The sequence below is a fragment of the Cololabis saira genome, chromosome 7 (genome assembly GCF_033807715.1).
Source record: "Cololabis saira isolate AMF1-May2022 chromosome 7, fColSai1.1, whole genome shotgun sequence".
NCBI lineage: Eukaryota > Metazoa > Chordata > Actinopteri > Beloniformes > Belonidae > Cololabis > Cololabis saira.
The window spans coordinates 44,311,059-44,323,124 of record NC_084593.1 but is presented as its reverse complement, the minus strand read 5'-3'; the positions used below and the strand labels follow the sequence as shown (position 1 = coordinate 44,323,124).

The 12,066-nt window shown below is 44.5% G+C and overlaps 1 protein-coding gene across 1 annotated transcript; it reads right to left on the bottom strand.

Moving 5' to 3' along the window:
- Positions 1-5,611: 5,611 nt before the first annotated feature.
- Positions 5,612-8,737, bottom strand: LOC133447405 (myb-related transcription factor, partner of profilin-like). Its single transcript, XM_061726078.1, has 5 exons — positions 8,332-8,737; positions 8,103-8,221; positions 7,656-7,859; positions 5,940-5,993; positions 5,612-5,875 (listed from the first exon to the last, which is right to left on the bottom strand). The coding sequence occupies exons 1-5, from the start codon at positions 8,735-8,737 to the stop codon at positions 5,612-5,614; spliced, it is 1,047 nt and encodes a 348-aa protein (XP_061582062.1).
- Between the last annotated feature and the right edge of the window lie 3,329 nt (positions 8,738-12,066).

Below are 12,066 nucleotides of genomic sequence, written 5' to 3'. Positions count from 1 at the left end.
GTCTTTGGGCTCACTGTTGGGCTCTTCCAGTAGGTCCCGCATTCATTGCTTGGTCTGTGCACAAGTTAAATCGTTTGCACAGTCGCTTAAATTGTTCTTCACCATGGCGGATACTGGGGTTTGATGGCCATTTACTCTGATCAAGGATGCTGAGGTCCTTGATGGTCTCATCTTCCAAAGACAAGCGTTGCTCAAGATTGTTCACAAGGCTTTGTAAGAACTGGCCTGGATTGATAGACTTGAGCTTTGCATTTCTTTTCAAGGCTATAGACCGATACTCCCCACTCTCTTTTGCTTCTAAAGCCTCACCATATTTCTCACCTGGACTCTCTTTAAAAGAACGTAGTACTCTGATTGTGCGTTTCAGCAGATGCTCTGCTCTGAGGAGGGTTGTGGAACGAGCCTGAAGCTCCTGTGACAGGACACTTAGTTCATGGAGTGTGTCATACATGAGCCCAAGGTCACAAATAAAATTCAGGACTTTGAACACGGTCTAATAAACCTCTGTACATTTGCTTCTCTTTGTTGGACCTCGTCTCATCAAGAGCTCCCATTGATGTCCAAACAGCACGAACAGTCCGAAAGCTACTGGCCACCCAGCGTACATCCAAGATTCTGCCAATGCGAAGAAGTTGTGAGCCTACTTCAGCTGCTGCGTCTATGAGTTCATGTTCATTTTTGTTTGACATACTATACAGAGAATATAGCTTCTGCATAAAAGCTTTAAAGTGATTGACAGAGTTTACCTCATCAACTGCATCTGACACAGCTAGTTCAAGTCTATGGTTCATACAGTGCCATACAAAAAGCTTTGGGAATCTCAAGGTCAACCTGGTTGCTACTCCTGACTTTTTTCCTAACATGACACTGGCTCCATCAGATACAAATGTTACCCAGTTTTCATGAAGCCATTTTTCTGTAAAGCCAGCATTAGTTAAACAAGTGAGTAAACCCTGTACTATGCCATCTGCTCTCTGATTTTCTAGTTTAACAAGCTCAAGGAATATGAATTCAGGGCTTTCTTCTTGAATTGATGCTTTAACTGAAACTCCCATGACAGCTTTATGACTTAAAGAAGAGGCCTCGTCAATTAGGACAGCTAACTTACTCGATGATGCTATTATGCTACTGACGATTTTGCTCTGCATCTCACTGGCAACATGTTTGGTTATTTGTACTGTAACGTGAATGAAGTATTGAGCCCATCTTTATAAAATTCAATTCCTGCAGCTCAATGAGGCTCTCATGGTCAGGAAAGGGTCTGTTCTTTTTGGCCAAATGGTAGGCTGTTCGAAACACAGCTTTGGTTTCCTTCATGTAGGACTCAGTCATAGCCTCCATGGCATTCTCAATGACTGCATGTTTCCTCACCTTATTTCTCAAGGCTGACAGACTTGTCGTTCTACTTCCCTGGCCAGAAGCTTCAATTTCAAAGTTCATCCATTCTCTTGAGAGATATACACCTTGCTCCTTGTTGATCCCAATGGAGTTCACGCTGCTACAGACCAGACACCCTGTGACGCATAAACAAACAATGTAACTACTGTATTCACATCTGTAGGTGTGCAGTGTCCATTTCTCCCACATACACACGCACACACACGCACACACACACACACACACACACACACACACACACACACACACACACAGGGGTGATAGTAAAAAAAAATCCTGAGCCTGAACTTTTTTTCCCTGGGAGGTAAGCGAGCCCCTAAGCCAAGATATATGCCCCGATCAACACAATTGTCATTTTTTGTCCTCTTAAAGTGTAAGTCTGGTGTAAATTGACCCATGGTCCAGTTGTTCAAGCTCACCACATGCAGCCCATAGAAAACAGAATGAAACACATTTATTTTGGTGATTTCGGATTAACAGCCTGGAGCCTGGTGACGCGAGGCTAGAATCAATCTGATTGGCCAAAACCCAAGACCACCCCCTACACTATTACCGATTGGCTTAAGTATGGCTACTGGTGTGGTTTTGAGTGAAAGCGTCTCTCGGATCTACGCGAACGTAGGGCTGGGCGGTATGACCAAAAATTTATATCACGGTATTTTTCAAAATTATATCGGTTTCACGGTATATCACGTTTTTTTTTTTTTTTCATGCTGGGTGTTAACCACATTTTCTAATGATTTGGAAAGGAATTGCTGCAGTAAATTGGCTTAGAATGGCCTATTTTACTGTCATGAGGAGGAAATATTGTAGAAAAACATTAATGTCCACACTAGTATAAATACAGGTTTGCATGGCCTCACAAAATGATGCAGTTCACAATGAGGTGGCAGCACTTATGATTCTAATGTAGGGCTGAACGATTTTTGAAAATAATTTAATTGCGATTTTTTTCCTCAATATTACGATTGCGATTTAATATGTGATTATTTTTTTTCAAGGTCCTGTTCTCATGTATTTTTCAACTACACAAGCAATAAATCAGTCTGTTTCAAGTAGATTTTCACTTGAAATAAGTAGAAAAATCTGCCAGTGGATTGATTTTGATTGATTTTTTTTGCTTGTAATAAGTAGATAAATCTTGTTCCACTGGCAGATTTTTCTACTTATTTCAAGTGAAAATTTACTTGAAACAGGTGAAAATTGTCAAATAAGTTATTTTTCTGGTGTTATTTTTCTGGTGATGACTAAATGTTGAAATAGCAGTAAAACCACATTCATTGATGAAATGATATAAGGGATGGAAAGGGGGGATGGCAGTTTTACAGGGGGGATGATTTGGACCGTTTTTATTTCAGGGGGGGATGATTTGGACCGTTTTTATTTCAGGGGGGATGATTTGGACCGTTTTTATTTCAGGGGGGATGATTTGGACCGTTTTTATTTCAGGGGGGATGATTTGGACCGTTTTTATTTCAGGGGGGATGATTTGGACCGTTTTTATTTCAGGGGGGAGGGTGCCATCACATCACCCCTCATCCCCCTTCGACTCGAGTACTGCTCACACGGAACTCAGAACTTCTTCATAAATAACTCAAAAATCCCAGAGAGAAAAAAAACACCAGCAAGCTAACAAACAAACCAATAAAGCTCTGAGTTAACAAAACGTACCAGGAATGAACAACTGGCAGCCCCGCTGTTTTAACCTCTCATCCTCATCAGCTGATGGGCTACAGGTGTGGTTTAAGGCTGATTTATGGTTCCGCGTTACACCAACGCAGGCCATACGCCGTGGGTTACGCGAACTACGGCGTACCCTACGGCGAAAGCTCCGCGTCGATTTAACGCGGAACTATAAATCAGGCTTCACAGCGCCCGGCTCGTACTCTTCGCCGCGCGCAGCTCTCGCCGACTACGCGCTCATATATTTAATACATTTATAAAGCCCATATATTTATAAAACCTCACTTGGCCGAGCCCTAACGCTGGGGCCATGGTAGATTTAGGTTACACGCGGACACGCAGCACTGTTGACTTTTCCCTGCCGGCTCTGCTCACTTGCTAACAGTCCCCTCACAAACAGTGTCCAGCGGCGCTACGTTCCGCCGCGCCGCTTTCCCAACGTTGTGTGCGCTACTCACCGGTATTACGGTATATGAAAAATTCATATCATAAGAAAAATAAACGGCAAACCTGATTTTATTTTTATTTTTTCTCGCAAACACCTCGGTATGCCGGAAATCCGGCGTGACGCCGGAGCGCTATCACCCCTGCACACACACACACACACACACACACACACACACACACACACACACACACACACACACACACACACACACACACACACACACACACACACAATATTTCTCTATGTCCACTGTTTTACAAGCTGCCAAAAACTAACAGTCTACCTAAACTTACCCAACTTTTTGTTTTTGCATCCTAACCAGGGATTCTTGGATTTAAAATCTTCTTTTTGTTTGGCTGTCCACAGGTCTGTCCAGTCATTACTGGTGTCTACAAAAAACAACATAAGTGATTGAATTATAGGCTATAAATGTAACAAGGGAAACAATGACCATAACATGAACATTACTGAATTCAGCAGAGGTGGAAAAAGTACAAAAATATTGTACTTAAGTAAAAGTACAGATTTTCTGCTTGAAAATGACTTAAGTAAAACTAAAAAGTACCCATTAAAAACATTACTTAAGTAAAAGTATAAAAGTACCTCAAATTAAATATAATAAAATACCAAAAGTACATGGTGTAAAATGTACTTAAGTACAAAAGTAAAAAGTACAAAATTCAAAGTACAAAATTATTTTCAAAAAGATTGCAAAGAAATGAAGTCCCAACATTGTCATGCTGTTGAAAGTGGCTTTATTCCAAGAATTTGCCTACAACTCGGCCCCCGAAGCACCCACGGTTCCGGCGCCTATGGCCGGAGTAACCGGAGGGAACCCACGCAAGCACGGGGAGAACATGCAAACTCCACACAGAAAGACCCTGCCGGGCCTGAGAGTCAAACCAGTTCAAATCTTTTCATAATTTGTATTAATTTTTGAATGGAAATATTAGCATTTTAGCTCAATAGCTTCCAGATCATTTGGTTAATTGACTCAAAATCAGTGTTGGATCATAGTACTACTCTGGCTGTATAAGATACGCCTCTTTATTTTTTATTTGAAATATGTTCATAATTTTTTTATACATTTTGATATTTAATATATATAGCTTGTTAGCTCCTAATCACATCTAAACAGTATATATGCTTATATCTCACATTTCATTTTGAAAACATGAAGTCAGGACAGCTTCAGCCCTTTTCTGTGTGCCTGTGTTTACTGTAAAGTCTGTAATACGTGCACATTTGAAATGTTGGAGCAGCTCGCTCAGAGCCGCCCTGGACCCTAATGAGAGGTTTACCCAGAACGAACGTCTGTCCAATATCCAACGTAAAACTAACTTCACTGGGGTCTTTTTGAGAATATTCAAAAAAGGAGAAAATCAATGTTAACTGAAGCAAGCAAGTTGAAAAAACAAATCGAGACTCTTATGCAAACAAAGGCCGAAGTGATTAAGGTAAAAAAGAGTGAAACATTTCATGAGCATGTGTGATGATGTTAATATGCACAGACAATTGGTCAACATGAACACTTCCCAAAGATGAGAGGAACAGGGCTTAAAGTTTAAAAAAAATCCTGAGCCTGAACTTTTTTCCGGGAGCGGGGGCACATGCGCTCGGCAATTTGGCAAGCAGCAAAAATGACATCATTTGAATATTATTTTCCTTTTCACTTTGGTGCTTTTGATATCAATTTTTGCTAGTTGTCATTGTGTTTGACAGGGTATAAGAGGACCTAAAATCTAAAATATGAACATTTTTAATTAAAGGTCATAATGTTATAAGGGCAGGTGAAACTCAGGCGGGGTAATTAATTGGTGGAATTATTGATTAGCAACCATTTAATTCAGTAAAGGACAATGTATATATCACTTCCACAATATGATTTATTTTTAATTTGTAAAACACTTACAGGGCAACTGTTGAACAACAAAAAAAAAGAACCTGGCTGGCCCAGAGGATGTCTGGCTGGTCCAGGAGAGGGATCACAGTTCATTAATACTTTCTTTTTTTCTGATCTGCTTATTTTATCTTCCTTGACTCCCCTCCTTTTTAACATATTTGTAGAGACATTTGATGAGTCTAGTGCAGATGAGGTAGAGGATGCTTTGGCTTGGCTATAAAAGAGAGGGAAGAACCTGGCTGGTCCAGAGGAGGGAGGATGTCTGGCTGGTCCAGAGGAGGGAGGATGTCTGGCTGGTCCAGAGGAGGGAGGATGTCTGGCTGGTGCAGAGGAGGGAGGATGTCTGGCTGGTGCAGAGGAGGTGGTTGCTGGTCCAAAGGAGGTGGTTGCTGGTCCAGAGGAGGGAGGATGTCTGGCTGGTCCAGAGGAGGGAGGATGTCTGGCTGGTCCAGAGGAGGTGGTTGCCAGCCTTTTGGTTTTCCTGTACTGTTGTACCAGTTTGTTTACCACCTTTGATGTCTGCATCTTTGCTGCCTCATCCAGCTGTCTCTCCTTTTGTGCCTGTTCAGTGAACAGGCACAGGCACAGTGAACAATGTTCACTCTCTTTCTTTTTTGTCAAATGTAACTGGTAAGTTTGGTATGATGACAGGCAGGATCGCCTCAAAGGCTGGTCTATGGTCATATTTGAGGCCGTCCAGTCCCTGGCTTCCATTGTTGACTTAACAAGGCTCTCCACATTCATAGAGCACCTGTCTGCTTCAAGGATGTCATCCATTAAATTGAATGATCCTTCCACCAGTGGGCCTGTGAAAATGGAAAGAAGAGCTTTAACCAACTTACAGAGGGTGGGATACCTCCCACCTCTCTCTGGATTTTTCAGAGATGCAACTCGGCACCACCAGTCTACATCTACTCGGCCATCCTCTTCAATGTAGGTCTGGGCATAAGGTACCAGGGGCCTTATGTACTAAGAGTGCGGCGCACAAAAACATGCGTTCGCCACTTTCAACGCTCACGGTCGGATGTACAAAGAATGACGTGAACGTAGAAAGCTGCGGTCCGGCACTCGAACATTAAGGCTGGTACACGCACTTTTCTGAGGTTTTGTCCGTTGGCGACACTCACTCGTGATGCAGTGAAGTGCAGAATATGAGGAAACGTGACGTCAAAAATAAGTTCACGACCACATGAAGGACACGACAGTCCCCACATCACCAAATAAGTGACACACGGGTGGAACTGCACCAATTACACAATTAACCACATGGTCTGAACATATAAAGGTCGGCACAGGACAACGTAACCTGTGCAAATCACAATGGCAGTACTGCTCGTGGTAGACGACCGCAATAATGGCAGAATCAGGAGGGAGCGCATCTTCAGGGACCACACTGATTTACTGGCCCACGATGATGACTGGCTGTTCTGCCGTTTCAGATTTCCAAGAGCAATCCTCTTGGAACTCTGTGCTGAGTTGGGTCCCAGTTTGGAGAGGAGCACAAGGAGGAGCCACGCACTACCTGTCCCCCTGCAAGTGCTGACCACACTTGGTTTCCTGGCTACCGGGTCCTACCAGCGCGAGTTGGCAGACCGGTCAGGAATAAGCCAGCCTGCACTGAGCCGTGCAATGCCAGCTGTATGGGACGGGATCATCGGCATGTTTGGCAGGTACATCAGATTCCCGTGTGGTGCAGCTGACCTTGCAAATATTAAAACGCAATTTGCAGCAATTGCCGGTTTCCCTAATGTAATTGGTGTGATTGACTGCACACATATTGCAATAAAGGCGCCATCGGTGGATGAATTTGCGTACGTCAATCGCAAAAACTTTCATTCCATCAACGTGCAGATCATATGTGAGGCACAGATGCGCTTCACAAATGTTGTGGCAAGATGGCCTGGCTCCACCCACGACTCCTTCATCCTCACCAACAGCCTGGTGGGGATGAGGCTCCAAGCTGGCAGGGTGCGGGATGGATGGCTCCTTGGTAAGTGATCGCTTACAATGTCGAAAATAAAGCCACTTCACAGTTCTTCAGTTATTATTTATTTGGTTATTGTATAAACCGTTGAGCGTGTGTGTGTTTCGGCTGCTTCACGACTGAATTTCTCCTCTGGGTGATCAGTGAAGTCTATTCTATTCATTAATGTGTCTATTGACAACCCGTCAGGTGACAGCGGTTATCCACTGAAGGGGTGGTTGTTGACCCCCCTCACCAACCCCCAGACTGCCCGAGAACTCGCTTACAACCACGCTCATACCATCACTAGAGCTGTTGTAGAGCAAGCGATCGGGCAGCTGAATTGTCGGTGGCGCTGTCTGGACAGGAGCGGGGGGATGCTGCTGTACCGCCCCGACAAGGTGGGCCGCATCATTATTGCTTGTGCCACCTTGCACAATCTGGCGCACCGCCATGGCGTCCCACTGCCAGAGGTGGAGGAGCCAGCAAACGAGCCAGAGCCAGCACCCCCCCTTGTGCAACCCCATGCAGCTGCCATTCATACCCGACAACGTGTCATTGACACACTATAGATGGGAAACTCAGTCAAGGTTAATTTTTTAACGTTTTATTATTGCAGTGATCTGCTCCAGTGAGTCAGCAATGCGTGACATGGTTGCATTCAGTTGGTCAATTCCCCGACTGATCCTGTCGTGAATTTCCACAACCGCCTGCGTCAGCATGAGGCCGGTCGGATGGGCCTCAGGATCAGAGGCAGCGGTGGCGCGGGGTTCCTCAGATGGGAGGGAGGATGCTGTGACCCCCGAGGTTCCCGGTTCGGCATCATCTGAATAAAATTGTCACAATATCACTTCAGTCACTCGAGTCTATTATTTCAATGCAAGCATAAATAAATTTACTTCACTGTGGGCTATGGTACACTTGGAGTTAATTTACCTTCATTTGGCTGCTCAAATGAGACGGCGTCGCCCTCAGCGACAGGTAGGAATCCTGTGAGGACGGTCTCACCCACAATTGCGCACACGCGCTCCTCAAAAGGGGTGAGCGCCTCTGTGCCTGCTCCACCACCCGTCATGGCCGCACTTCGCCGGTGTGCAGCTGCTCTCCTCTTCACCTCCACCTTTATGTCTGACCACTTCTTTTTTATTTCCTGTGTGCTGCGGTGCTCCGACCCCACAGCGTTTACGGACGCAGCCAAAAGATCCCACTCGCCTTTTTTCCTTTTTGTGTTTATCCCAGAGGACAGGGAGCCAAAAAGGACTATCTTCCTGGCCTCCACCTCTGTTAGTAGTGTTTCCAGCTCACACTCCGTGTATTTTCTCTTTTTGCTTGCTTTCGCCATTTCTAAAGTTTATTTGGCCGATTTTCACTTGCTGTTTTATACTCATCATGCGTCAGGGCGGAGTTTTGCGCTCCCGCATGTGCGCTCAATTCCATGCTGATTGGGATGTACAGAGAAACCTGCGTGGATTTGGGTGTGCGCACAGCTTTGTACATCTGGATTTTTGCGTTCTTGTTAATTCCACGCACGGATTCACGTTGAATTGCACGCACTCTTAGTACATAAGGCCCCAGGTCTGCATCAATCTGGTATGCGAGAGCCTCTTCCTGTAGTCCACCAAGCTCTTCTGAGGGAACAACATTGGGCAAGGCATCCCCTAATGTGATAAGGGCTCCACAGACAGAGTCACACTGCATTAGAGATGGACTCAGAGCAGAGAGTGAGGTTACTATGCTGTTGTCCACGGGGAGATTTTTGAGTAGGAACTCCGCTGATTTCATGTACCCCTTTCTGAGAGAGCTGTAGATATTTCCAACCCATATCTTCCTCTGAATACGGGCCTTGGTCATCGCAGAATAGGAGAACCTTCCGACACAAAGCATTTTGTTTGACAGCTGCAAATCTCTGTTCCGGACATCAACCTTGAGGATCTCCTTTGCACTCAGTGGGATAGCCTCTGCCTTCATACATTTGCTGAGAAGCTCACAAGGGCCATCATTTCCACATGCAGCAGGTGCAACATTGGTTTTTCCTGCTGCAGTTTTTTCACAAATCCTTGAAATGTTGGAAGGACACCTGCAAACAACACAAACTATATTAAAATAAATAAATTTGATATTTTTCAAGAGTAATAATTAAAACTCACAACCAGTGTTAAGAAGTAAACAAATACATCTATTCAGGATATATGAACTGCATTTAGTTGCAGTTACAATTTAACCCTCTGGGGACCTTTCAAAAAGTTACTAATGAAATATTCCTTAACCTCTTCCCACTCTTGTGAAAATTGCCAAAAACGCCTATCCAAGGCATACCCAAAGTAAATTGTAAGCTGTTCTTAAACCGTTTGACGTACATGGATGGTTCTGGTCTCTTTTGAAAGGTAACACTCTGAAGTTTTTCCCCCAACTGTCAGAATCACTGTAACTGCTACTAGAATTGATTGATCTAACTTTGAACACACTGAAATAGGTTTTTTATTTCCGCCTGAAATTTGTTTGTAATTACGTATGTGGCTTATTAGCTGGAAAACACAATGGGGCCACAGCCTGAAGCCTTATCTAGTGCATCTTCAAAATTGATGAAAATAGCACATAAAATTATTTTACACCTGTTTTTGTCAGACTATGTCTAGGCGTTTCCAAAAATGTCCATTTGGAGATGCCAAAAGGACACTTGGATAACCACGGGCACATACCTGGATAAAAAGGCATAACTCTTGAACGCTTCAACGTACAGTCATCATTTTGGCCTCTAAAGAAAGGTGACACTTAGAGGTATCCTGTCCCATATCCAGTTTCACTATCAATAATGCTGGAAAAAAGTTAATGAAACATGAAGCTAAACTTTGCATATAAAATAGTCAAAACAAGTGCCGTTTTGGAACATGCAATATATATTAAAACAAACTCAGCAAACTATTTACAATTATACATAAACCAATTACAGGTTATTGGCTTCATGCCAGGCATTGTAACAGTCACGAGTGGGGACAAAACCCAAAGGTATGTTACAAGAAGAGCACTTGATTGGAGTTTTAGCATGGCAGTGCCTGCACTTTAGCCTGCCAGCGGTGCTGTGCCCACTGATATGCACAGGTCTGTGATGAGCTCCGTGCGGAGCAGGAGGTGGGACAGGTCTGGCTGAGGACGAAGACCCTGCTTCTGCCAGCTGCTCTGTGAGGGTCTCCCGGAAGGCCTTCTGGTGCAGAGGTGTCTCTCCTTTACCTGTTGCAATGTCTTTGTGAAGGAGGAAGGCATTCACGATAGCTATGTCCATGAAATGATAGAAGAAAGTCTTGTACCACCTCTGCGTCTTGTGAAGGACTTTGTAATAACCTATCAGGGCATCAGATTCACTCCACCCATACACCTGGAACAACATTCAGAAAAATATATACAAAAACATAAATATATGCATCACAAAAATTATCTCATTTCAAAATGAATACACAGTTGAATATAAAGTACATACCAGTTGTACTCCTTTACAGCTGGCGGTACCGGGAGGTCCTTCATCTGCCAGCTTCCATCTTCACCTTTGACCCGCCTCTGCACTTTTTCATCCGAGTGAGCCATGTGGAGCGATGAACAGAGGAAGACGTCCCTCGTGTCCCTCCACTGGACGAATAGGAGGGAGTCCTTCCGGATCCACCGGATGCTGCCGCGGGGAGATTTGGATCCCAGACCTTGGTCTTTGGGAAGCCAATTCTGGTGGGCCGGATGGTGCCACACGCCCAGATCCTTTTCTGCAGGAGATCGCGGAAAAGGATTGGACTGGTGTAAAAATTGTCCACAAAGAGTTTGTGTAAGGGTTGACAAAAATGATCCAAGGATGCAGAGCAAAAAACAGGTCCAAGGCAAGAGGATTGCAGAAAAATCCAACAACAGGATATTTATTTGATACTCCCAGCAAAACATGTGCTCAGGTACACAGACAACTCAAGAATGATTGGCAAGAACAGAACTGCTTAAATACCCAGTGCACAAATCACAGACAACGATGAACACCTGGTGAACCCAATTAACCCCCAATGCAGGAAGAACACCATGTGTGGGGGAGGGAGGACATCTAGTGGACCTGAGGGGAAACACAGAGACAAAGGTAAGTATCAAGGTGCAGACACACAGACAGATAAGGGTAAGAGTAGAGGTGCAGACACAGACATGGTCAGGTGTGGACCATGACAGTTTGTAGCCAGTGCCCAGCATCCGTGTGTCCATCAGCTCCATCACAGACTCATAGCTGAGCCCCTTACCGCTGGTTCTGTGGGACTTCCCCTCATAAACAAAAAAGTCCCACGTGTAACCGGTCCTGGAATCCGCCAGGACAAAAAGTTTATATCCCCAGCGGACAGGCTTGTTCTTCATGTACTGCTTTATGCCAGTACGGGCCTTGGAGGCAACCATCCTCTCATCAATGGATATTTCCTGCCTTGGATGATAGTTCCTCCTGCAGGCTTCCCTGATCTCAGTGTAGAGTGGCTTTATTTTGGCGAGCCGGTCGAAGGATGCTGTGCCTCTTCACTGCTCGTTAGCAGCATCATCCGCCGGGCTGCTGAGGTGAAGGGACTGGCAGATCCTCAGAAACCTATTCCCACTCATTACCTCTTTTGAAAATTGGAGGCCGTAAAGTTTGCTGCGTCGCCAGTAATCAGTAAATGCAGAGCA

Excerpts from the sequence above, each read along its gene's own strand:
- LOC133447405 (XM_061726078.1), bottom strand. The coding sequence starts at position 8,737 with ATGGCGAAAGCAAGCAAAAAGAGAAAATACACGGAGTGTGAGCTGGAA. Across the intron at positions 7,860-8,102 it reads GCCTCATGCTGACGCAGGCG|TGGGACGCCATGGCGGTGCG; the intron begins GTTGTGGAAATT and ends CACCTCTGGCAG. Across the intron at positions 5,876-5,939 it reads AGATGCAGACATCAAAGGTG|CCAGACATCCTCCCTCCTCT; the intron begins GTAAACAAACTG and ends CCTCTGGACCAG.